Below are 27569 nucleotides of genomic sequence, written 5' to 3'. Positions count from 1 at the left end.
AGAAACACCCGGGGTGGCCGTGGTTTAGACCAGGTTAGAGTTTATCAAAACTTGCAAGCGAGACCTTAACATCCTCAGTTTAGCTTGGTGGACAAACTGGCTCAGAGAGGTTAACGCCATGGGCTGAGGCCATAGACCCATAAACAGGGAAACCGGAACTGAAGCCGGGTTCTGCCAATCCCGCAGCTTCGCTCTTTTCCAACCTCAGTATTTGCTTACGAGGAAGTTTTCCGGCTCCCTGGCGCGCCCCCTACGCGGTCACACTTTCATTCCTTAAAGCAAAATCCTAACTGGATTGCTACCCAATAAGAATTGACTTGGTATAGCCTCTCCCTGGATTCGCTGGGGGACTCCGCTCACCTGTCCTCTAACTGTCAGGTTTATAATTAATCCGACGAAGTCTTGCAAAGTGAATTTCTCATCCGTTTCTAGCTCAACAAGAGATCAGCAGGATGCGTCATTACATCAGTGCCCTGAAATGTTACTTATTGTTTGATGAATATGTGGTCATCATTTATTAAATATCCACCTTGACATATCAAATAGGGCAGCAGCAGGTTACCTGATGAAAGAAAAAAAAAAAAAGCAGCAGCAGCAGCATTAAAGAACAAAGAATATGCCCAGAAGAAAAGACTGTTCTGTGAATTAGAAACTTGACGTGTTTCTGAAAAAATGCCTTCGTCTACCTTCCCTGGAAAAGGATACTGGGTTGGACAGTCAATAAACAAGTTCCATCACCTTTCTAATGGTAAGCAGAGGAGAAAGATTTTATGCTCAATTGCAGAAAAGCACCTATCAGATTTCACCTTTGATAATCACCCTCAGGGTCCCTAACTCACATTTTTATTTTAGAAAGCACAATTCATATTTAACTTTCTGCTCTGTGTCTCATGAATTCTTCTGATGCCTTAATATATTATTTCACTTAATTATAACAATAATTTTTGGAGCAGATATTCTTGCTTTGGGGCTTCCCTGGTGCCTCAGATGGTAAAGAATTCCCTTGCAATTCAGGAGACTTGGGTTTGATCCCTGGGTTGGGAAGATCCCCTGGAGAAGGGAATGGCTACCCACTCCAGTATTCTTACTTTATAAAAGTATCAGAAAGTACTTAAAACAAAACAAAAACCCTACCCAAGATCTGGACTCAAACCCACATCTTGCCCAAGGCAGCTTGACCAATGAAATGCTAATTAAGTAAACTCATATGTATACCTCAGAGAAGGCAATGGCACCCCACTCCAGTACCCTTGCCTGGAAAATCCATGGACGGAGGAGCCTGGTAAGCTGCAGTCCATGGGGTCGCTAAGAGTCGGGAATGACTGAGCGACTTCACTTGCACTTTTCACTTTCATGTATTGGAGAAGGAAATGGCAACCCACTCCAGTGTTCTTGCCTGGAGAATCCCAGGGACGGGGAAGCCTGGTGGGCTGCTGTCTCTGGGGTCACACAGAGTCGGACACGACTGAAGCGACTTAGCAACACATGTATACCTATGGCTGATTCATGTTGACGTATGGCAGAAACCAATAAAATATTGTAAAGCAATTATCCTTCAATTCAAAATAAAAAAAATTTTTTTTTAAAAAGAAAATAAACTCACCTTCTTTGTTTTTAGAGAATTACAGCAATGATTATCTGCAACAAATTGTGAGGAAGGGCTGTGGGGTTTGCAGACTCATGGAACAGATTAGGATAGAAAACCAACGACTGGGAATTTACTCATAATGAAAAAAAAAACAGTCTAGATTAATTATTCTTGAACACATCTCAATTTTAATATACAATTCAAGAATGTGCAATGCATTCTATAAAGGAAAGGAGAAACCTGTAGATAAAATATTTTGATCAAAGAACAAAAACACAGGTGTGAGAAAGCAAGATTAGTCTAGGAGTCTCAGGCTTCTTCAACAAGATGGTAATTGATGCTGTGAATCCAGGAGATCTCTGCTGCTTCATGAGGGAAATGGGTATTTCCACCTCAAAATGGCCCCATCGGCACTCACGCTAACGATGTACTGATTTCCTGGACTTATCCGGATACGGGTGATGTTGCCACTGTGTCCCACCCCAACATGGGTCACTTCACCCTCATTGTAATCCCAGACCTTGACCAGATGGTCATTTCCACCTGAAACAGACAAACAGTTATATGGCATGGCTGCAACAGAACAGAGAGAAAACAGTCCTGATTTTTAAAAACGACCATTTTCAATACATTCCCCATGTGATGATTTAAAGGAAGAAAAAACCTATCTTTATAAACACTCTTCCTTGACTGGGAAAAATCTAGAACTGTTGCAGTAAATTTGGGGGGAAAAAAGTAAAGAGGTGACATCACCCTTGATCCCACCACCCAGAGATAACAATCAGTAACTTCTTGGTTTAGTTCCTTTTGGTCTTTTCTCTGTAAGTTACACAGTTACACAGCTGAATATGCGATTGGGATTATACTGTGTCTACTTTTATATCCTCCTTTATGTAAATGTATTTGTGAAACTTTCATTGATTTAGAACATTAATTGGTTACTGTCCTGAAGACTCAAAGAGGCTGCAAGAAATAAGACTGATGCTGTTGCAATGGGCACATTGTGTAGCAAATGCCCCCTGGACATGCTGATTGAAAAGCCTGGCATCAAAGACTTCAGTAGGAAACATCACAGCAAGGCAGGCTGGATAGCCCAGTCTATGTAAAGGTCTATTTCTATCTTTTTTTTTTAATTGAAGTAGGGCTTCCCAGGTAGCGCTAGTTGTAAAGAACCTGCCTGCCAATGCAGGAGAACTGAGAGACAGGGTTCGATCCCTGGGTTGGGAAGATTCCCTGGAGGAGGGCATGGCAACCCACTTCAGTATTCTTGTCTGGAGAATCCTATGGACAGAGGAGCCTGGTGGGCTACGGTCCATGGGGTTGCAAAGAGTCAGACACGACTGAAGTGACTTAGCACATATCATTGCTGCCCATCACAAAGAAAAAGCAAACAGTGGAAGCTTAGTTTTTATTTGTGCCCCTCAGGCTCGTAGGCAAATGTGTCTTCTCATTGAAATGTGACTTCTGGATTTTTCTTTCCCAGCCACATAGGCTGCAGCGCACAGGCCTGAATCTAACCTCGTTGCCCTTTAGACCCTTCTGGGGTCACTGCAGTTGCCCCCTGGCCAGGGAATTCCAGGTTTCCATTTAAATAAGCTAAGCTTGGCTTTCTTCTCTGATTCCAGGACTGACCTGTAACAAAATGCACCCCTTCCACTGTGATGTCCATGCCGTTGACAGCCCCGGACAAGGAACCGTCCAACTCTCTGATGACTGAGCCGTCGAACACTTCCCAGTAAGCAATCTGGAATTGGAGAACGAAGCATGGGGCAGGATTCAGCTCAGTGGAATCATCCAAGCACACGCCAACAAAAGAAGGTTCTACTTTATATAGCAGGCAGCAGAAATATACTCAGGGATGATGTATCGGCTGACATTATAAATAGGCTAAGGCAGGGGATGGAGAAATCATTTTAATATTTTTAGGAGTGGCTTTTAAATTTGCATTCTATTTAAAGAGATGTTGATATGCTGGTAAACTGGATTGAGACAGAGAGCGCTTTTTGGTTAGATGGAGCAGATTGAGCCTGGAGGAAGCTGTAAAGGGAAGAAGAAACCGGCCAGTGCACAATTCTGCACTTAAAGGAGGAGAGCAAAGCTTTCTTTAGGCTTGGCAGGAGGGGAAATGAAATTTCTTTAGGGCCTTCAGCTTGGAGAATGAGCGGTTCTGCAAAATTCTGGAGACTGGGCCTTACAAAGTCAGCTCTCGCTGTGGCTGGCCCTCCTTCTTCCTCACCCCACACTTATCCCCACCTTCTCTTCAGACTCAAAGCAACAGAAGATTTTGCAGGGACGGGTTTAAACAGAAACTGATTATATTACCCCTGCCACCTTCCTGGGCCATGAAACTAGGTTAGGGGTGGATAGGAGACAGGAGCTCAAAGAGCGACGGTTTTTCTCTGAATATACTGCTTTTATACTTTTTTGAACTTTGAACCTTGTCAATGTACAACCTGTTCAAAAATAAAATTTCTTTCTAAACAAAAGTGCCCTTGACCGGAAATTGGGAGTGGGAACTTAGGTATGTATTACACCCGGAACTTTCTCTGTCTTTCGTGTTGATGGAAACTTGCTGTATTTCAGTCATGAACACCAGGAATCTATGTTCCTCTGAATTTAGCTAGAAATTGTGTATGCTATTTAAAATTTTTTTCTTTTCTTTTTTTTATAATTTCTATTGATGCTGGATCGCTTTAACAATAAATTTCGGTTTTCAGACTAAAAGCATAAACAAGTGTAAAAGCATGCTGAGGGGACTTCCTTGGTAGTCAGTCCAGTGGTTAAGACTCTGTGCTTCCACTGCAGGGGGCACAGGTTCAATCCCTGCCTGGTTGGGGAACTAAGATCCCACATGCCACATAGTGAGAACAAAAAAAGTAGGGGGCCGGGGGGAGGTATGCCAAAAATCTTTGTTTCTCAGGAATCACATCCATGTAAGTCCTTGGTGCTTGACTACTAGTTTCCTTGACCAAGGAAGTCAAAGTGATCTTCAGCTGGGCTTTCCTGAGGGTCCTCTGCCAGAAGTGGTCTTCCCTGAGATCAAAGCATGGCTACGTCCCCCTGGCACTGAGGCCTCAGCTCAAGTGTCACCGCCTTAAGGAGGGCTCGCTGACCAGCCTCCCTAAAGCAGTTTCCTTCTCTCAGCCAGTATCCTATAACCGGATCTATGTATTTTTAGCTCTTTTGCCATCTTGTATCATCTTGGTCACTTATTACTCATTGCTCATTCATGGACTCTGTCACATGTGTACTGTTCAACTCCAGCCCCTCCCACCCAAAATTAATACAGAAAGTAAGTTGCCTCCATGACAGCAGGGACACTGTCATGTGCCTAGCGCTTAGTTTGACAGATTTGTGATTTATGGTTGGAATAGTCTGGTCAAAATTCAAATAAGAGGGAGATGGACTGTTTCAAGTCTCATAAGCTGAAACCTAGAATACAGCAGATATCACCCTAATCTAGAAATGATATGAATCGTATAGCAGAGCATTTATAATGACGTTGTGATTAGCTCCTTAATATCTATCCATCCTAGTTCCCAGAGGAAGCCCACTTAGACCACAAGTCAAGCATGCATTAGGGGATAGGCAGGTGTGGGCCAATTTGGACAGATGCGACACAAAGAAACTAACAACCTAGAGACTGGAAAGGATGCAGCTCTCCACGCCTTCCCAGAACACTCTGTCTGGTTGGTTCAGGCAGCCGTCCTTGGGTTTTTATGACAAAGCTGTTGAATCCTGCCCCCAGATCACAGATGCAAGGCCTTGTACCAAGGCCATGGAAGTACAGCCCACAACCAAGGACACCTCTGAAGTTGAGCCCCTTTGTAAGCATTGCCAAAAGCCCCTGATTATCACTAACAAGCTTCTTGACTCCCAATTAGACAAAGACGCCCACTTCAGTAAACACCCTAAAGCGCCTCAACCAACCACCTGACGCTAGCTTTCCCCCAGGAATTTTCTTTGTCTTGAGGCTATAGAAATTGGCTGTTAACTCATGAAAACTGTCGACTCTCCTGGGCCTGTTGTGGGGCTGGCCCGCTGCGCTCACAGTGCCCACTGTATCTGTGCTTTGTTCTTAGTAAACTCACTCCCTTCTGAAATGCTCCGTGTCTGGAAATTCTTTTCCATCCCACGCTAGGACTGCCTCAATGAAAGAAAGGGTCTTCAGGCTATAGTTCTCACTCACCTGGGAAGCTTAAACAGGAAAAATCCCCACTTCTGGATTCAAATTTATGGGCGTGGGGGTGGGGAGGGCAAGTCCCTTTAGAACTTTGCCTGTGCTATTTTTATACTTTTCACTCCATTATCTCAGACTGCAGCTGCCAAACAATAAATAGGCAACCTCCTCTTCAATTATCTCAAAGGCATCTCAAAGACTAAATTAGGGGGATCCAAACCCAGTACCTGGATTGGCAGGGAATCAGGCCAAGATCTGACGGATCTGATGTGGCTGGCAGGATGGGAGACACCCTACCAGCTTCCTTGCCCCTCTCTCCTGAAGCCTCTTGCTCACTCTGAGGAGGAAATGTTCCCCCCAAAAGAAGGGCCGATTTCCACCCAAGGACATGGACCCCCCCAGCTAAAGAGGTTTTTAACATATTGATGAAGTAGGGTGATGAGGGCTTCCTAGGTGGCACAGTGGGTAAAGAATCCGCCTGCAATGCAGGAGACACGGGTTTGATCCCTGGCTCAGGAAGATGTCCTGGAGGAGGAAACAGCCACCCACTCCAGTATGCTTGCCTGGAGAATCCCATGGACAGAGGAGCCTGGCAGGCTACAGTCCATGGGGTCACAAAAAGTTGGACACGACTGAGCACTCACTTATAGCATGAAGTGTTGAGAGATGAGCTCCATTGTCATTCAATTTGAATTTAATCACATGACAACTGCTTTGGACATGGCACTTCCATTCTAGCCCTAAAAATTTCCTCATAATCAAAACCAGTACTTACTAAGTGCCTGCTCTGTGCCAGCCCTCACCCTCAGCTTTTAGCATTGTGGCTCAGCTGGTAAAGAATCTGCCTGTAATGCAGGATCATTAAACCTGTAATGGGTTTGATCCCTGGGTTGGGAAGATCCCCTCGAGAAGGAAAAGGCTACCCACTCCATATTCTGGCCTGGAGAATTCCATGGACTGTATAGTCCATGGGGTCACAAAGAGTCAGACACAACTGAGCAACTTTCACTTTCACACTATATGAAAACAAGCTTGATTAAAGTCAAGCATGACTGTAATCCATGAGGTCAGTGGTGTCGTCACATCCATTTTGCAGACAATGAAGCAAAGGCACCCAAGAAAATGACACAGCATTTCCAAAGTGACGCAGAGGATCACCGGCACTCCCATCCTCCAAACTGGCGTGGCTTGGCTCCAGAGCCTGCACCCGTGGCCACGAGGCACCATGGCTCTTCTCATGAACCAGAAAGGTCCCAACCCTTACCTTTCTGTCTGTGCCACTGGTGATGATCTGGAACTCCTCCGGGTGGTAACAGACACACTGGAATAAGGTGTTAGCCAGGATCATCTGATTCCTCCTAAGACGCCTGAAAAACAGATCCGAAAGCTGTGAAATCACTATTCTCTTCTAGAGAAATCTTATTTACCAGTAGAGCCTGGCTTGTGACATGGCCACCCAGCCATCTGGTCTATGGAAGGAGAATCAATATTTACACATTTCTTGGGCAGTTGTATTATTGTTATTTAGTCATTCAGTTCAGTTCAGTTCAGTCGCTCAGTCATATCCGACTCTTTGTGACCCCATGAATCGCAGCACGCCAGGCCTCCCTGTCTATCACCAACTCCGGGAGTTCACTCAGACTCACATCCATCGAGTCGGTGATGCCATCCAGCCATCTCATCCTCTGTCGTCCCCTTCTCCTCCTGCCCCCAATCCCTCCCAGCATCAGAGACTTTTCCAATGAGTCAACTCTTTGAATGAGGTGGCCAAAGTACTGGAGTTTCAGCTTTAGCATCATTCCTTCCAAAGAACACCCAGGGCTGATCTCCTTCAGAATGGACTGGTTGGATCTCCTTGCAGTCCAAGGGACTCTCAAGAGTCTTCTCCAACACCACAGTTCAAAACCATCAATTCTTCGGTGCTCAGCCTTCTTCACAGTCCAACTCTCACATCCATACATGACCACTGGAAAAACCATAGCCTTGACTAGACAGACCTTTGTTGGCAAAGTAATGTCTCTGCTTTTCAATATGCTGTCTAGGTTGGTCATAACTTTCCTTCCAAGGAGTAAGCGTCTTTTAATTTCATGGCTGCAGTCACCATCTGCAGTGATTTTGGAGCCCAAAAAATAAAGTCTGACACTGTTTCCACTGTTTACCCATCTATTTCCCACGAAGTGATGTCATTAAGTCATGTCAAACTCCTTGCAACCCCATGGACCATAGTCCACCAGGCTCCTCTGTTCATGGGATTCTCCAGGCAAGAATACTGAAGTGGGTTGCCATTTCCTTCTCCGGGAGATCTTCCTGACCCAGGGATCGAACCAGTGTTTCCTGCTTGGAAGGCGGATCCTTTACACTGAGCCAGGGAGTTGCATTAGTGTAAGTTAAACCATGTTTTGCTTTGTGTATCTAGAGAGCTACTTCCCTATCCATCAAGAAACTTCTAAGGTCCAGCTCTTTCTGGAAGCTCTGCCCTTTCCACCAGTATCTGTGAACCCTCAACAGTCATGGAGATGAATGGCTTCTGAGATGCACCCCTTTCCTGTTGCCCAGAGGCAGGTTTCTGCCCTTTGTTTGAGTTTTCCCTCGAGTTCAATAGCTGGGACTGCATTCTGCATCAGTGGTCCTCCCCATCACTGGTACCTACACCAGGTCCCAGATGATGCAGGTGCCGTCTGTGCTGGCTGTGACGCACTCCTCATTACTCTTCTTCACCCGGATGCAGGACACGGAGGACTTGTGCTCCTTCAGTGCCTCCTCCAGCTTCTGGGTCTGGTGGCCTATGTGCCACACCCTCACCTGGAAGCCACAAAGCACAGGCTCTCAGTTCCAACTTGGGACTTTCTGATGAAAAACAGATCCCAAGAGTGTTCTCACCTCCTGGGCCTGATTTGTTTTTCTAATTCCCTGTTCTCATCTTGGTTGAGTGGGGTGGGGATATCAAGTTGCAGGGCGGGAATATTCTTTCATGGAGCCAGGAAGACGCCTACCAGGAGCCTACATCCATTTTTACTTTTAGGGCTGAGAAATTTACCAGGCCCCCGCTGCTAAAACCAGTAAAGCAAGGGCTGCTGCTGAACCAAGTGAAATAATAATGTCTGCTCGTTTCTGCTGAGCACTGCTATCAAATTTCTGGTGCCATCAGGGAATCTCTTGGGTACCCAGGGCCATATTTAAACTTTCACATAAGCTGCTCAGTTTCAATCGTTTAAAATCAGTGGTTCTCAACCCCATCAAAGTCAATACCCACTTTCAATAACAAATATTGTCTGACACCCCTCTGTCAACTTGAAATGAAATGCAGAGGTGATACAACTACCTACACACAAAATTTCATAACTGATGCCCTAACTGTAATAAAAAAAGGGTAAGTAAAAAGGAAAGTTATTTGGTTATAACAGTGGGTCCTGTAATGGATAAACATGCTGTCACAGCTAGACCAGAAAACATTATCATGTAGTCAGATGCTCACAGTCAGATGCTTCCTATAATGAATGTGTTGGACTTAGGAAAAACAAGGAAAGTAGAAATCATTTTGTGTAAGTGATACAAGACAATGAAAGAGCCATAGTCTAGTTGAACATGAAATGGAAAACTAGGGTCTTCACAACTCAGGTAGTGGCCATTTACCAATGCAAATGGAAGTAAAATACTCAAGTGTATCTTAGCAACCATTGCATTCAGACCAGTACACACCTGTGGACCAGCAGCCCTGGCCTCCCATACCTAAAAAGACCTTAAAGACTAGGTCTCTTGGAAGGAAAGGTCTTTAGTAGCCAATGGAAATGGGAGGGGGGACTGTGAAAAGATTGCTAACCTGGGTCAGGGGCAACCAATTTGTAATGTGTAAGTTCCTCCAGTAGCCCTCCTCAGCCACGCGGGTGCATATGTGTGTGCTCAGTCATGTCTGACTCTGCCACCCCATGGACTACAGCCCACTGGGCTCCTCTGTCCATGGGATTCTCTAGGCAAGAATACTAGAGTGGCTTGCCATTCCCTTCTCCAGGGGATCTTCCCAACCCAGGACTCGAACCCATGTCTCCTGCATTGGCAGGCAGATTCTTTACCACTGAGCCACCTGGGAAGCCCTCCTCAGCAAGGCAGATGCCCCCAAAGGCTGAGGGAGCAAGCAAGGATGCTGCGGGTGTTAGCAACAGCTAGGCTGCAGGAATGACGGAAGGGAATGGAGCTGCAAGGGTCCAGAGAGGAGGGAGATGGCTCAGGGCTGGGCGGGTCTGTGGAGCATCTGCAAGGTCTTGTCTAGAAGATGTGCTCTGACCATGAAAGGCACACCAGGCTCTGAAGACAGTGCAAAATAAAGGGTGTAAAGTATCTCATTAATATCAGAATTGCTATCTTCACGTCACACTTTACTTTTACAGGACACTGAATCACAGAGAGGTTAAAGCACACAGCCCAGGTCACACAGCTTGGAAGTGGTGGGAGTGAAATTTGAGAAAATTGAGTGTGACTCCAGAACTAAAACACTCAGACACTAACTGGTTTGGTCTGATCTCTGCCAGAGGCTATATGAAGATGCTGTCTCTTTCTTCTCCTTAGGTCATTCCTATGATAGCATGGAGAAAGGAAAGGAAAATGTAATGTCCTATGTTGAGAGAAGGAAGGCTTTGGGATGGAAAAAAAACCTGGGGAGTAGAAGGAAGGGAGATACTGAGATGTATGAAAAGACATTTTAGGCTCCTTGAAATGATGCAAGAAAATGATTGAGTGTAATAATTTTAAAATGATGGTCAAAGTGTATGGGTAGATTAAAGAATTGAGTCCAAAAATGGCATTTCCTTTAAAAGACAAGATAAAGACAATTTAGAAATGGCAACCCACTCCAGTACTCTTGTCTGGAAAATCCCATGGACCGAGGAGCCTGGTAGGCTACAACCCATGGGGTCGCAAAGAGTCGGACACGACTGAGCAACTTCACTATGGTTTTTGAAGGGGAAAAAAAGGTATTCCAAACCTCTGGCAAAACACCAACTTGGTCCCTAGCTCGATTCTATATAGAATGCTTTCATGTCCTTATCCTAAATGTCCTTTCTGGGAACAAATATATTGATATGTGTATTTATACTATTAGAACTTTAATGTATGATGGACTTCAGAGTTTCATCAAAACCTTAATTTGGTCTTGCCTGACTCCTAGTACAGATGAAAAAATCAAATTAGTGGCCTGTTATGGGGCAGTTGAAAGATTGAAGGCAGAAGGAGAAGAGGGCAACAGAGGATGATATGGTTGGATAGCATCACTGATTCAATGGACATGAACTTGGGCAAACTCCAGGAGATGGTGAGGGACAGGAAAGCCTAGCGTGCTGCAGTCCATGGGGTCACGAAGAATCAGACACGATTTTCTGACTGAAGAACAATAACAAATGGGGCATTTGCTCTGAATATGTGACTATTTTTAAAAGATTCAGCCCTGGAGAACAGTACCTCCCCTTCTCCTCCGCCGCTGATGACCCTTTTACAGTCGCTGGTGGTGGCGATGGCGGTCACGCCAATCCTGTGTGCATTGTTAATAACGTACATCAGTCGGCCTGTCTCCGGGGCAAAGGCTCGGATTCTACCATCGTCCCACGCTGGCATGAAAGGGAAAGAGAAGGCAGGCAGGATGAGCATACTCTAAATCCTAAGTGAGAGACAGGATGTGAGGGGACAGCGGTGGTGATAGAGGGAAGAGGCCAGTCCCCCACCCACTGCCAGGAATCACAGCCCCCTTTTCCCTGATTCCCCAAACTGGTCACACCTCCCAAAGGAAATGAACGGCTCGCCTTAGCTAAGCCTGCCTCCTGGTGTACCCCAACCCAGGAGACATTAGTTGGGGAGGCCATCCCCCACCTCTCCCATGAGCTGTAAAACTTGCACAGTCAACTAGATGGTTGATATTGCAACTGGGATGTCAACCAGGGATCAGAAGTCAGCTTCCAGAAGAGTTCTGTTTAAAAGCATGTCAGCCCTGGGGACTTCCCTGGCCGTCTAGTGGTTAAGGCTTTGCCTCCCAGTGCAGGGGGTGCAGGTTCAATCCCTCATTGTGGAGCTAACATCAAGATCCCACATGCCTCCCAGCCAAAAACCAAAACATAAAACAGAAGCAATATTGTAACAAATTCAATAAAGACTTTAAAAATGGCCCGCATCAAAAAAAAAAAAAAGTCTTAAAAAGGAAAAATACCTTTGAGTACTAGAAATGGCATAGTCTTACAAATTAAAGAATTTCCTGGCTTCTGTGTTGAGAGCAGATCGTGGAAGAAAGGTGACAGGTGAGGGCAGAAGCAAGGAGTCCTGGTAGGAAGCTACCAGAATAATCTAGGAGAGAGATGGTGGTAGTGACTGAGATGAGGGTGGAGATGATAAGATGCATGGAATCTTGGATATACTCTGAAGAGGGAGCCATTGGAGCAGGAGAAATGGGGTTTTGGTATAAGACAAAAAGAGAAGTGATGATGATGCCAAGATTTTTGACCCTAGGATTAGTTAGCTCTAAGTGTAATGCAAGCCAAGAGCTCCTGGGGACCACTGTGTGGAGAAAACATGCCCCAAGGTAGAAGCAGCACAAGGAGACAAAGCCAAGAAGAGAGGGCAGTGAGATGGTTCCTGATATCATCATTTTATATTATTATAACGATTGTTTTGGCTGCATCCAGGCACATGCAATCTTAGTTCCCTGACCAGGGATCGAACCGGTGTCTTCTGCAGTGGGAATATGTAGTCCTAACAGCTGGGCTTCCAGAGAATTCCCCTGATATCACCATTTTAATACCTGCTGCTAAACTCCCGGAGTTGGTGATGGACAGGGAGGCCTGGCGTGCTGCAATTCATGGGGTTGCAGAGTCGGACACGACTGAGCGACTGAACTGAGCTGAAAGACTCACTTGACTTTTCATTGATGTGAACCAGTAATTCACTTTTGATCGTTGGGGAAATTTATACATGGATTGAACATATATGATATTAAGAAATTATTATTTTATAGGAAAATATCTTCAGAGATGCATACTGAAGTCTTCAGAAATAGAATATCATGGTGTCTATAATTCATGTTAAAATATTTTGGCACGATATAATCAACTGAATTAAAAATAAATTCCCTTGGAGCTATAACTTAAAGTCAGGTTTTTAATCTCTTGAGCAACAAAAAAGGGTTTTCACACAAGAATCCTGGACTCGCTAAGGCCTCAAATCCACCCTGTGAGGTGAAAACTGAATTTTCCTGGCCAGAGAGAAAGCAACATGCTATATGAAGCAATGTGGGGGAAGAGAAATTGCTGTTTGGTAATTCCTAGCTCAGAAAGAATCCTAGCCTGGAAGGGAATTCCAAAAACAGGCTAGATGAAAAGCAAGTGGACCGTGGGAGGCCACGCCAGTTCATCCTCACATGGAGCCTGGTAGGAAAAGACTAGCAAGAACCAAAGCCACAGCCGGAACCGGAAGTCAAACCTGCTACTCCGACCTTACCGGAAATGATGCTCTTGCCGTCCCGCATGAAATCGATGCCATGGCAGGTCATATTGGGCACGGTGATCCGCAGCAGCTCCCTGTTGGTCAGCGTGTGCCACACTCGGATGTCCTTCTTGGCGCAGGTGGCGAAGAGCTCAGCGGTGCCGCTGCAGAGAAGCCACCAGGGGAGTGAGACATGCAGCTGCACAAGACGCACAGTGTTTCTCAGATGCAGGTTTGACGCTAAAACGGGCTTCTTGAGGATGTAGGGAAGGATGCTTTTTGAAAGTGTTAATTGCACAGTTGTGTCCGACTCTTTGCAACCCCATGGACTGTAGCCCGCCAGGTTAATCTGCCTATGGGATTATCCAGGCAAGAATACTGGAGTGGGTTGCCATTTCCTTCTCCACAGTATCTTCCCAATCCAGGGATCGAACCCTGGTCTCCCACATTGCAGGCAGATTCTTTACCATCTGAGCCACCAGGGAAGCCACCAGGATGCTTTTAGATGCCTATTGTCTCAGGCTTAATGGCCTTACAGATTCCTTGTGCAGAATGGCATTTGATGGGGAGTTCCTTGGTGGCCCAGTTACTAGGACTGGGAGCTTTCACTGCTGGGGGCCCAGGTTCAGTCCCTGGCTGGGGAACTAAGATCCCACAAGGCGCACTGCTTGGCCACAATTAGTAAATAAAATACCATGTTTTGGAGCAGTGAAATCGTCACACAAACCTTCTCACAAGTAACAATTATAAAACCCAGATAAAATGAACACAATAACAAGGCTGCCAAATCCCGAAGACACTGAAAATATTTTAAAATAGAAATCAAGAAGAGCTTGCTCTTGTGAAAGTGTAACTGGGGGACTTTCCTGGTGGTTCAGTGGCTAAGACTCCATACTCCAAATGCAGGGGGCCTGGGTTCAGTCCTTGGTCAGGGAACTAGATCCCACATGTCACAACTAAAAAAAAAAAAGAAAAATCCTGAACGCAGCAACAAAGATCAACTAAGACCTGGCACAGCCAAAAAAACAAATAAATACCTTTTTTTTAAGTGCAACTAGAAAGGGTTAAGAATCATTACTGTGCGATTTTCTAACCAGAGATGCCCCAAACTCCCTAGGTATGGTGACCACAGAAAAAAAGTAGCAGAAAAATCACAGCCTCACTGACTAAAGGTGCCGGCCATCAGAGTAAGGGGCTGGAAAATTCATCTGGAATTTAAAGGGAAAACCCTGGCAGCAAGAGAATCATAAGAGGAAGACCTAAATTCTGATTATTAAAAACTGCCCCAATTCCTGTGTGCCAGTTGAATTCTACACATGGGGGGTGCAGGAAACCTCGAGAGGAAAAAAAAAAAAAAAAACAGGAGGCAGAGACCAGAGAGGACACTACTTTTCTTTTTCAAATTCTATTTTTTTCTTTCTTTTTAAAAAATTTTAAGATTCTCTTTTTGAGGTCAGCACTATATGGATGAATCTGAGAGCTTTTTTAACTGACTACATTAACCAACTGTGCTTAGTTTGGGTGGCTGAAAGCTGAACCTTAGAGACTTAAAGTGACTGCTAGGATGTTTCTTTAGGGGGATATAAAATGTTCTAAAATTGATTATGATAATGGTTGCAAAACTCTGTAAATATACCCCTAAGAAAGCCATTGAATTGTATAGAGGGTGAATTTTATGATATGTAAATTATATTTCAATAGAGCTATTAAAAAAAAAAGAAAGGGGTACCAAACCTGATTAGATTAAAGACTGCATAGAAATTGAAAAGACATTTAAAAACTTACCCTTACAGAAGACACCAGGACCAAATATTTTACAGATTGATTCTACCAAGCTCCTTAGAAAAAGACAGGAAAAGTGACACAGAAAGGAAATGACCAATTTTCAAATAAGAATTCGCCTGATGGGAGGCACCAGCCATTTTCACTTTTAGAAATAGGAGGGACCTAATCACAAAGGCTCAGGAAACCAAAACTACATTTGGTGACCTCAAGGACCAAGTTTTCAAAGAGCCTTGCTGCCTATACAACAATGATCTTGAGTTTTATAAATTCAAATGAATTACTGAAGAAGTTCAGAGCAAAAACTGTGACCAACTTTATGGGACAAATCTCGCCAAAGACAAATAGATTTCATAATCAAATAATGACAGACTCTGATGGCAGCTCTGTTTGACATTAAAACTGCTCATGGTTATATGTTTCACTGTCTTGTGAGAGATTTACCAATATATATAGCAACTAGGTTCAGAGGAACTCTTAATCTTACGGCCACTGCCATCAGGCAAGCCAAATCTGGAAGACACAAGAGGTGCAAACAAACGACCTGAAAGATGTTTGAAAAAAGGCATTACTAAGTTGTGCTCCAGACAGCAGTGGAAAACAGGAAAGTTTTTCCAGTCTGTTCACCCTTTCCATGATGAATTTACTAGAAAAGCCAACATTCCAAAGAGGCCCAAATTTGAATTATAAAATGAATGTAGCTGCTTGGTAAAAGCCAAAGAAAATCTATTAACATAATTCACTACAATAGAAAAATTCATGGAGAAAAAAATAATAATTTATTATTGTTAGGTAGTTAGAGTAGCAAAAAGGAGTCCAAAAGGGTGGTGGCTAAAAGACAAAGAAAGGGAAAAGACCTTGAAAATAGAACAAAAGAAAATCCATGGACTGGAGTGAGAACTTCAGATGAAACAAACACACCCCCTTCTTGGCTAGCGCAATTGCATAGGGCAGGCTCAGCAGGGAGGAGACAAATGAATAAATGGAGGAAGCCAAGGATTGAGGCCTCTCCTTTGGGGTCGGCCCACCCTCACGCTTTGAAGATGTACTATCCTTTGCTTGCTGAATAAAACTCTGAGTTGTAACCAAGCTGTAACACTGGTCTGCTGTTTCAAATCTTTGCTGTGGTGAGACACACCACACATAAACATAATGTAAATTACATTATGATTTATCATGATTGATTAGGTTAGTAGGTGAAAAATGTGTTAATAAAATGAAATTTCCTTGCACATGGCATCAAATCTCTACATTCTTATCACTTTTTTACTCTTCTACTTACAATGGGAAGACAATGTCCTCAACAGATTCAAAGTGACAAGTTGTGATGAGAGTCTCTTTGAAATTAGTGAAATTGACACGATAAATGTGTGATTCTTCTGTTCCTACAAAGAACTGGTGTCCTTCCCCTCGAAGTGTGATAGAGGTGATTCCACCTTGTAACTGGATTTTCCTTTAAGGAGAAGCAAAAGGTGAAGAAGATTTACTCAATTGATGAGCATTTATTAACTGTCTGAAGCATTATAGAGGATACATATTAGGTATAAGAACCTGAGTCCTGCCTTCAAGGAGATCACACGGTTGGAAAGGCAGGAGTTAGAATATCAAGTGCCCATGGTCAGCAAAGGGGGAGGCCCACATGGTTTATGATAATCAAGGAAGTTTACAGTGAGATGTCCCTCTAAATGGGTGGTGGAACACAAGTAGGATTTAGATACAGGGAACATTCCAGGCAAATAAATGGGTAAAAATGACCATGGCCAAAAAACACTTCATTCACTCCATGTCTAACAAGTGGAATCTTTTCATTGGCAAAAACCACCATCTGCTGTGTTTCCAGCTACTCATTTTAATAGCAAGATGAGATTTGTTTTAAACCAAATATCACTTTGTCCACATCATTTAGTTGCCGACTAAGCAAACCTCTCTCTAGAGGGTGTCTCCTCATCCAAACCCTGTGGGGTAACTTACTTGATAGGTTTGTAGCTGGGGCTTTTACAGAAGACCAGCAATCCATCTCCAGAGCCTACCAACAAACCCCCCATCTTCAGGCAACAGATAGCTGACACTCCCTAGAGGGAGAGAGAACATTAAGGGAAAAAAGCTAAATGGTTTCATCATTAGGAATCTATGCATCTCTATTTTTGCTTTGCAAATAAGATCAACTGTCCCATTTTTCTCAATTCCACATGTATCTATTAATACACGATTTTTGTTTTTCTGACTTAACTTTACTCTGTATGACACACATACACTATTGATACTATGTATAAAATAGACAACTTATGAGAACCTAGTATAGAGCTCAGGGAACTCAGTGCTCTGTGCTGACCCAAATAGGAAGGAAATCCAAAAGAAAGGGCATATATGTATATGTATGTGTGCATGTATGCTCAGTGACTCTTTGTGGCTTCGTAGACTGCAACTTGCCAGATTCCTCTGTCCATGGAATTTTCCAGGCAAGAAATACTGGAGTGAGTTGCCATTTCCTCCTCCAGAGGAATCTTCCTGACCCACTGATTGAACCCATCTCTCCTACTTGGCAGGCAGATTTTTTACCACTGAGCAACCAGGGAAGCCCCCTTGCTCTACATATTGTAAGTTAATTATATTGGTTTGTCCATAAAGTTCATTTGGGGTTTTCTGTGAGATGTATGGAAAACCCAAATGAACTTTTTGGCCAACTGAATACTTCAATAAAAAACAAAAATCTAAATTAAAAAAAAAAGTTGGCTCTATGGTTAGAAAGATGAAGAATTACTTGATATTCAAACCCACTGTCTTGATATTCAAACAAATACCTCCAATCCCTTTGCCCTGAAAGAATGATATCTTTCCACTTGTGTAACGGGCATCTTGGAAACATTGCTTTATATTATGTAATTTACCTTTACACCTGAATTAAGCACTAAAGCATCCATGGGGGAAACTTAAGTGCCACAGGTTTGAAGAACACTGAGACAGTCAGCATCTTTTCTGGAGAAGCACTGACATTCCAAGTACTCAGCAAAAATATCCAGGTCAGAATTTTCACCCATGGAGCCTTTCAGAGTCAGAATTGGCAGGACTCTCAACCTTGCCCTCCTTCAGCCTGATCTGATTTGGTTTCATCTGTTGAATATATTGGAATCCCTCTCCTAAAAATCATTTGAAAAACACTGATTTGGCCTGTGCCTATGCTGCCGCTAAGTCGCTTCAGTTGTGTCCGACTCTGTGCGACCCCAGAGACGGCAGCCCACCAGGCTCCCCCGTCCCTGGGATTCTCCAGGCAAGAACACTGGAGTAGGTCACCATTTCCTTCTCCAACGCATGAAAGTAAAAAAATAAAATGAAGTCGCTCAGTCGTGTCCTACTCCTAGCGACCCCATGGACTGCAGCCCACCAGGCCCCTCCGTCTATGGGATTTTCCAGGCAAGAGTACTGGAGTGGGTTGCCATTGCCTTCTCCTAGACTCTGCTTATTGCTAGACTCGACTCTACCTATACTGTAGCTTTCTCCCATTCTTAAAAGCTGAATAATAAGTGGTTATGTGACTTAGAAAACTCTAACACCTTCCCAGGAACACGGTGCAATATTTCAAAGCTTCTTGGGACCATCAGCTAAGTGGAAAATTATCTAAGCTTGAACCATCTGTTCCATTATCAGACATGAGATAGATAGGTGCAGAACCTGAAAGAAGCTTTGAAATCCAAAGTTTAGTAGAAACAGCCCTGTAACTTTCTGGGGGCACTGGAAATAACAGCACTTATTCTGTCCAATTACCCTTTGATGGTAGGCTTTTTATTTTGGTTTGGAGATCAAAGTCTCTTATTGGACTTTTAACCTGAATTGTTAGGAATTCTGCAAATATAAACAATGAACAATTTCTACATCTTGCTCATGACTTAAAATGTCAGCTGAGGCTAAAGTTTAAGATCTAGTTATTAGATTAGAAAAAAATGACAGATAGTCTTGTAAATCAAAGAGCACATGTCACTTACACATGGCAACTGGACTGCCCAAATGCTGGAATGGATGTGATTACAAATCACAAAGCCACAGGCCTTGAGCTTTGAAGATGCAAAAAAAAAAAAAAAGTGTGATTCTGACCCCTAATTGAGGACACCTGGGATATCCTGAATATACACCAGTGATGAGGGTTTGATCGAACTAGTCAATGAACATTGCAAATTGCAGTGTGGCCTTGGGTGCACCATAGACGTGTTGTTTCTCCCCACAACCCTTGATGGAAGTCTGTGCTAACAGTGGCAGGAGGAAATCACTAGAAAACAGCAGGGCAAGCAGACTTTGATGGTCTCTACTTACCAGACTGAACTTGTCCTTTGCAGGCCCTGTGTCTGCCAGCAGCTTTGTCCTGGGGTTCATTTTTAAAATATCTCCAGTGGTGGTGCCAAGGTAGAAAAAGCTATCGTCATTAGCCATCTGGGGATGAGAGAGACAAGGAAACCTGAAGACCTGGTTTGCCCAGTTGATGCCCAGGAGCCCCTGATCAGGGAGGGGATGAGTTTTCTCTGAACCCTATGAAGACCTCCAAAAGTCCTTGAGGTGACTTCTGTCTCCTCAGACTCGAAGATGGGTAAGAACACCTTCAAGGGGAGCAGAATCAGGGCCAAATTCAGAACTGTATGAAACATCGGACTCCAATCAGCGTGAATTTCACTGAAATGGACTTGTGTCTGCTATTAGCATGCACTCCCTGAGGCATCTCCGAAGGGCTCCTAGGGTGAAGGTGTGCTCCTCCAGAGAGAATATGTATTTGCTTTATTTCCTATTTCCCAAAGTCTACATTCATAAAACGAGTGGAGAATGGGGTTATATGCATGAATATCTGAATCCACATTAAAGACACATGAATAATCCCTCTTTGTGGAGGAGACTGCATTTCAACAAGGAGTTTCATTGTTAGAAACTTTATTTCTTGTGCAGAAATAACATGAGTGGCAACAGGAGGTGCTGTGGGCCTTGAGCACCTCCTGGCTACCCTGCTTCCCACCAGGTGAGGCAGATTCCTGGGGTCTGATGGCAGTTCAGGTCCACTGAAACAGATTCCCCCAGAGCTGTGTCTAGGCAGCCTGTCCAGCTTCCCACGGGAGCTCCTGAAGTGAGACTCCCTCACCTGTGCCTCCCCAGGCAGTGCCCTCCATGTCCAGGGCTCCCCTCCCCACCCCCAGCCCAAAGAACATGTACTTACACACATGCACATATACACACACACACATACCCCTGTCTTGCTCAGTACTATTAACAAGGACTTGTACTAATATTTACATAAAATAACAGAGTAATTCTTACTGAGATGCTCATGACTATTCTTTTCATCTGTCCTGTTTGGCACTCAGTTGGCCAGATCTTTCTGTTTGGGAGATCCAGTTCCCATACTCGAATTGTCCCGCTAGAGAAAAGAAACAATCAACTGGAGACCCATTTAATAAATCCTTCATCTCTTCTCTGTTTTCTGCAGTCTTTTGAAGGAGAAGCTGAAAGGAAGAGAACTAGGTATTTTTGAGGATTTGTTATGGCCTGGTGGTCTCCCCAAGATACAGTCGTCATTTGGATGCCGAAGTACTAGCATCTGCAGGCTTTCTCATTTGATTTGGTATAATGAATTCCTGAAGTTGGAATTGTCACAGAGAATCCAGTATAGATGGGTACCAAACCAGAAATCTTATTGAAGAGCAGTAACTTTTTCTTTCTGGGTTAGGAGGATCCCCTGGAGAAGGAAATGGCAACCCACTCCAGTATCCTTGCGTGGGAAATCTCATGGACAGAGGAGCCTAGTGGGCTACAGTCCATGGTATTGCAAAGAGTTGGACATGACTAAGTTACTGAGTGTGCACACACGCCCTGAGTGTGAGCACAGATTGTGGGCATTGTGTTATCAGTAACAGGCAGACCAGAGGCAGAAATGGATTTAGCCAATCAGCAGAACTTTTTCAGTAGGAAGCACAGAATGATTAAATAACTGTATTTAAAAGGACTTCCAGCCAAAATAATTTTTACGTGTGTGCTAAAAACTCGCTCCTGCATTGGCAGGTAGGTTCTCTACCGATAGCATCAGCTGGGATTTTTCGTGTGAAAATTATGATGGAATCTCTTTTTTCAGGATGAAAACCACATTCCCCATAATTGGAATGACCGTGTTTTCTTTGTAAGCGAATAGGGTGATTTACATGTTCTAGAAACCTTGACAGCAGACACGTACTTTCCAGCAGTGACAAACATCTCGTCGCGGCACTTGGAGAAGATGACTGTGGTGGCGTTCCCGACATTGAGGCCGGCTGCGGGGCTGCCACAGATGGCCTCTCTCTTGGCTATGCTCCAGACTACCACACTGCTCAGACGAAAGGACAAAGAGAATCAGGGGGAAACGGGCTTTCAAAATAAGAAATGGCTCTTTTAGCCGTTCTAGAAGGAAAGAAATACAAGAGGTTACTCACAAAGAAATGAAAGAATTATATTGACCATCCCCCCAACCCCCAGACAGCTAAGTCTCTTACTAAAATAAAGAGATTTTTGAGACAGGCAGGGCATAAAAGTTTACCACTCATTTATCGCTTGTAAAAAATTCCCTTGGGGAAATACTCCAGCAAAAAAAAAAAAAATTGTTAATTAGAAGCAATAAAAGAGAATGACATAGGGATGTTTTCAAACTTCACCATGCCATGTAGCTGATTCAGCTGGAGGACTTGCCAAAGCAGGAAGTGCTAGGACCTGCCCCCAGACGTTCTGATTCAGTAGGTCTGGGTGGAGTCTGAGAATCTGCTTTGCTAAAAAGTCTCTGGTGTGCTTTGGTCTGGGGACCACACTAAGAGCAGTTCTGTTGTAGCTCAGGGCTTCCCAGGTGGCTCAGTGGTAAAGAGCAGCAAATGCAGGAAACACAGAAGATGTAGGTTTGATACCTGAGTCGGGAAGATTCCCTGGAGTAGGAAGTGGCAACCCACTCCAGTATTCTTGTCTGGGAAATCCATGGACAGAGGAGCCTGGCAGGCCCCAGTCCTTGGGGCCACAAAAGAGTCAGACATGACTGAGCACACACACAAACATGTTGTAGCTTACCTTGGCATCTTTCTGGGTGTAATCATACAATTTAGTCCTAAATTGATAGTGCTTGGTTAATGATATCAAGAATGCAGGGGAGAGGGTATTACGTTAAACCCTGGAATCACTGCAGAGATGTGGATGGACCTAAAGATTGTCATACGGAGTGAAGTGAGTCAGAAAGAGAAAAATATTGTATAATATTGCTTATATTTGGAACCTAGAAAAATGGTAGAGACGAACTTATTTGCTAAGCAAAGCAGAAATAGAGTCGCAGATGTAGAGAATGAACTTCCGGTTACAAGCAGAGGTGGGATGGACTGGGAGACTGACGTTGAATATTTACACTGTTGTTGTTCAGTCTCTTAGTCGTGTCCGATTCTTTGCAACCCCATGGGGTGTAGCTTGCCAGGCTCCTCTGTGCTCCACCATCTCCCAGAGTTTGCTCAAATTCATGTCCATTGAGTCAGTCATGCTACCTAACGATCTCATCCTCTGCTGCTCCCTTCTACTTTGCCTTCAGTCTTTCCCAGCATCAGTCTTTCCACATACCCTGTGCTGTGCTAGCCTGCCAGGCTTCTCTGTCCATGGGGACTCTGCAGGCAAGAATACTGGAGTGGGTTGCCATGCCCTCCTCCAGGGATCCCACACTGCAGGCAGATTCTTTACTATCTGTGTCACCAGGGAAGCCCATGAATACTGAAGCGGGTAGCCTAACCCTTCTCCAGGGGATCTTCCCGACCCAAGAATCAAACCAGGGCATATATACACTGCTGCTAAGTCGCTTCAGTCGTGTCCGACTCTGTGTGACCCCATAGACGACAGCCCACCAGGCTCCGCCGTCCCTGGGATTCTCCAGGCAAGAACACTGGAGTGGGTTGCCATGTCCTTCTCCAATGCATGAAAGTGAAAAGTGAAAGTGAAGTCGCTCAGTTGTGTCCGACTCTTAGCGACCCCATGGACTGTAGCCTACCAGGCTCCTCCATCCATGGGATTTTCCAGGCAAGAGTACTGGAGTGGGGTGCCATTGCCTTCTCCACTGCTATGTATGAAATAGATAACTAATGAGAACCTACTGTATTGCACAGGGACTTCTACTCAATGATCTTGTGGTGACCTAAATGGGAAGGAAATCCAAAAAAGAATGGGTATATGTCTCCATTTAACTGACTCACTTTGCTACACAGAAGGAACTAACACAGCAGGAATGGGGAGTGACTGCTAATGAGCACTGGTTTCTTTTTGAGGTTGAAAATGGTCTAAAATTGATTGTGGCAAAGCTTGCACAACACGACATGTAAACAATGTCTTGGGGAAGTATTTTGGCAAAAATGATTCCTCAGGAGATTTCAATGTGTACCCAAGATTGAGAACAACTACCGTAAGTTAAGAATAGTAATAGACTGCTGGACGCATTTCTGTTGAGGAAAAAAACAGTCAAATGGGGATGGGCCAGGGACATGTGACTACTTTGCTATATACTGAGAACTATCAATATATAACTACACATGAATATAAATTTCCATTGTAATTAAGCTTTGCAGCTCAAACAAGAAAATATCTGTAAAAGTGCACCGAAGTGTTAAGTCCTACACAAGCCTTGGGTGTTCCTTTAGCACTTACACAGGGATATGCACTGCATTGATTGTTCTTCCTAATATAATGCTTTGAAATACTTTTCCCCCAATTTCGTTTGTATGTATTCTCTCCCTACTAACCTTGACCGTGAGATCCTTGAGGTCAAAGATCATGCCTTAGGGAAGTTAAAAATGCCACCTCTGAAGTCACACTTCAGGGTTTGTCCCCCAGCTCTGCTACTTAGCAGCTGGTGACTCAAGTTCATCTGTCATATAGCCCCAAGAGCTCCACCTCGTGGAGTTGCCATGAGACTTAAATGAGATAATGCAGTTAAGATGCTTGGCACACATCTGACCTGTAGTAAGTGCTCAAAAAAAAAAAAAAAAAACCAGCTATGGTCGATGATGAAGATGATGATGACAAGGATGATGTCATCTTTTCCAGCAATGATTCTCGATTTAGCTGCAAATTAGGATCATATGGGAAATCTTTAGAACTCCTAAAACTGAGGCCAATTAATCAAAGTCTCTGAAGGTGGAGCCAACCACCAGTAATCTTCTAAAGCTCCCAGTGGATTTCAGTGCACTGCCAGGCTTGAGAATCAGCGTCTTATGGTATTTTCCTCACGGGCTTTTTAATTTTTTTCTTTTGATTCTTAGCATTTCAGAATATTTAATTTTCACTATTTTTCTTTGCAGTCTTTTCACACAGATGAAGTTTCATGTAAGTAGAATTCTTTATTCTGTGCTTTTTCTTAATATAGGGCATATAAATTTCCCAACCAATTGGGGAACTCTCTATAAGCACTTTAAGTCTTTAAAAATCTATAAATATTTTAAATTATCAATGGCCACTAAAAGTTAACATGTATTTTTTTTAATGACATTTCCCCCAGTTTTTGCTTGGTTCTACATATATATGCAGGTACTTTACTTTCATAGTTACATTATTTTCTTTGTTATTTGTTTCTGTCTTTTCAGCTTAATTCGAACTCTTTCACCAAAAATTTATAATTTCCCAAATTCATATGAGCTTCATAAGCTTTTCACATCACACATGCTCAAATACAGACAGGCAAACAGAGAATGTTAGAAAGGGGACAGTTGTTAACACGTCTAGAAATATGCCTAGTAGAAAAGAAATAAGTGTGCTTAGTTCATTACCTTCCATCGTCTGGGCCTCCTAGTGATACCAAGTACATATCATTTGGTGAAAAGGCCAGAGCTTCAATTTTGCCCTTGTGAAGTGACAGCCGAGCCATCAGCTCCCTTTTCTTATAATCCCACAAAATGATATCTGCCTGGGGGCAAGAATACACTGTCAGACCATAGACAGGCTTTGAAAGGACCAGAGGAGAGAGCTACCTCTCTGTGTGAAAAAATAATCATTCATCACTTTTCTAGAAATTAGAGCACGTCTTCCGAACATGACAGCAACAAAACAGAAACAGGTGTAAGCGGGGACTTTTGTTTCTAGGTATTACCAGTCACAAGCTGCTGCACTGGGTATAAAGCCACCAGGTGCCTTTACTTTCAGCTTCACAGAGCGAAAATGAGTTCCAGGAGAGGCCAAGGGAAGAGGAGGCAGGGTGTACACAGGACAGTGCAGAGCTACTCTGAAGTGAGGCAGTTTTTCTTGGGAGGCGCCTCTGAATCAATACACGGTGGGTGGTGTTTTAATGTATTCACCTTAAAGCCCATGAATGTGACTTGTCCAGACGCAATGTAAAGTCCACTCTTGGAGATGGCCACACAGGAGACGTTGTTGCCATGACCGTGTAGGAAATTCTGTTCCTGAGTATTTATTGCCTGGATGAGGATGGTGCAACCCAGAGGGTAGACCAGATGCTCCTGGTCAGGATGGCATTTTAGACCAGTGGGGACATGTCCTGAAAGAGAGGTTGAAAATAATAAAAGTCGAGGGCAGAAGTGGCTAATTGCTTTTATTTAGACTGAGCATAAGGCTTTTAAAATAAGCCTTAGTTCAACTAAAATAAGTGTGTGTGTTTGGGGGTTGGGCAGTATTAGGTAATTTTACTCTACTGACAAGGCTGGTATAGAGTATATTCACTGCTAACGAAAGATTTTCAGGGCATCCGAGGTAGAAAAAAGTCTGGTTATAATATATACAGCATGAGTCCACTTTTATTAAAAAATTATGTCAATGTACATTTGAAAGGATCATATCAAAGTTTAACAGAGATATCTTTGGGACAAGTAATAATGGTTGATTTTTCCTTAGATTTCACTGTATTTTTCCACTTTTCTAAGCTCTTGTTCTTAAGTATGACTATGGATTTACCCCCTGTATTACTCTATATTCTCAGTGAATAGTATACTATTTACATGTGTGCGTGTGTGCTCAGTCGTGTCCGACTCTGCGACCTCATGGACTGTAGGCCTGCCAGGCTCCTCTGTCAGTGGGATTATCCAGGCAAGAATACTGGAGTGGGTTGCAATTTCTTCCTCCAGGGGATCTTCCTGACCCAGGATGGGACCCACATCTGGTGTCTCCTGCATTGACAGGCGTGTTCTTTACCACTGAGCCACCTGGGAAGCCCACCATACTACTTGGCATTCAGTAATTTTAGATAAATGCATATTTGACTGTATGAAAGAATATAAATTGTCACAAAACCAAGAAGGCAAAAACAATTCAATTTTATTGAATTTTAAAAGGCCAAGATAATTGGAGACACTGAGATATAACTGACAATACTCTCTGAGCGCTACAAAACAGTATTGAACAGTACTGAATTCAGTAGCAGGGCTCTGTACTGGTCACCAGTGTGATCCTTTGCCCTCATAGCAGGTCACTCACTTCCTTTACCAATGATCTGGTGACCAGCTCTAAAGATGGCCAGTATTAGGATGTACTAAGTGCTCAATTTCTATCAGAGACCGTTAACATAAAACAAAGAGAAGGCTCAAGAGCCAAGTCCTAGAATGTGCTAAAGCTTTAGTTATTGATTGTTCTGTGTTTACATTACTACACTTTTAAAGCTTTCAGGCATCACAATGCATTTTCTTTAAAAGTTTGCTTTTTCTAAAATGCAATCCATTGCTTGTTTGCATCCTTCTCAAAACCCAAACAGCGTTTCCCCTCTTCATGTTCCAAACAGGAGGTGGTCATAAGTCAGATTCGAGTGGAACAACCAGGCCCCTCTGACCAAAGCACCTCTCCAGTCCAGCTCCCCGTGGTGTCCATCATGGTCTGAAATCCTCACCTTCCTTCTGGTTAGAAGACAAATCATCCCCTAAAGTGGTGCTCAAAACACAAGTTCCCCACTCCCTCCAGCCCCTTCTCATTAGTACATCAGCTGGGATTTTAGAGGTTACTTGGTCCCAGGGACCTACACATATTCTGTAATCCAATACTGAGGGGCAGACAGTTTTGCTGGCTGTGTGGGGCTTAGAGCCAGGGGAGAGCTGGCTAGTGGGAGAAGGGTTTCAGATCACACTTTTTTATCCTTATGGCCTAGTAAGGGGGCATTTGGTTCCTTTCAGATGTTGGCAAAACCCATCCCGAATCTTTAAGGTCCGGAGCGAGGACATGACTCTAAGATCTTTGGGGAGGAGAGGCTGTTTGGGTCCCCAGTGCTTGACTCATGCCAGTGTCCCAAGCTGCCTTCCAGGTGCCGCCTGGTGTCTCACTCTCCCTGGTTGCACCACATTGTCCCTGGGGTCCCTAAACCACCTAGCCCAGACACGTTCGAGGTCTCACCATTGAATCCGATCACGGCCTCAAGCTCCAGCTCCACTGCCTCAGCCACCTCATCCTTGGGCGAAGTTTGGGTCTCCATCATCTGGAGACTCCGCTCACTTTCCTCTCAGCCTACAGAGGTGCAGCGTCTTCTGGTCGTTATGGTAACGGACTTGCGCATGCGCGTCAGATCCACGGTCGCGCTGAAAGCCGGCCTACGGAGTCCGAGTCCTTTTGCCCTCG

General features: G+C 43.9%; 1 protein-coding gene and 1 long non-coding RNA gene across 2 annotated transcripts in view; one reads left to right on the top strand and one right to left on the bottom strand.

Annotated features, from left to right (window-relative positions):
• Positions 1–5691, top strand: part of LOC133232079 (uncharacterized) — a 6820-nt gene extending 1129 nt beyond the window's left edge. Inside the window, exons 2-3 of the long non-coding RNA XR_009731297.1 lie at positions 547–748; positions 3214–5691. This is a non-coding gene — a long non-coding RNA (uncharacterized LOC133232079). The remainder of the gene's footprint in view (positions 1–546; positions 749–3213) is intronic.
• CFAP52 (cilia and flagella associated protein 52) lies at positions 1754–27569 on the bottom strand. The gene is made up of 14 exons (XM_061391044.1): positions 27348–27569; positions 25313–25512; positions 24788–24924; positions 21211–21339; positions 20301–20400; positions 19314–19430; positions 16980–17080; positions 16291–16461; positions 13242–13390; positions 11220–11365; positions 8419–8570; positions 7033–7135; positions 3221–3332; positions 1754–2131 (listed from the first exon to the last, which is right to left on the bottom strand). Exons 1-14 carry the CDS (start codon positions 27427–27429, stop codon positions 1956–1958), a joined length of 1875 nt encoding a protein of 624 aa, XP_061247028.1. The 5' UTR covers positions 27430–27569; the 3' UTR covers positions 1754–1955.

Source organism: Bos javanicus, chromosome 19 (assembly GCF_032452875.1).
Source record: "Bos javanicus breed banteng chromosome 19, ARS-OSU_banteng_1.0, whole genome shotgun sequence".
Taxonomy (NCBI): Eukaryota; Metazoa; Chordata; class Mammalia; order Artiodactyla; family Bovidae; genus Bos; species Bos javanicus.
Note: the sequence above shows the minus strand (reverse complement) of the source record. Positions and strands in the feature narration are given on the sequence as shown.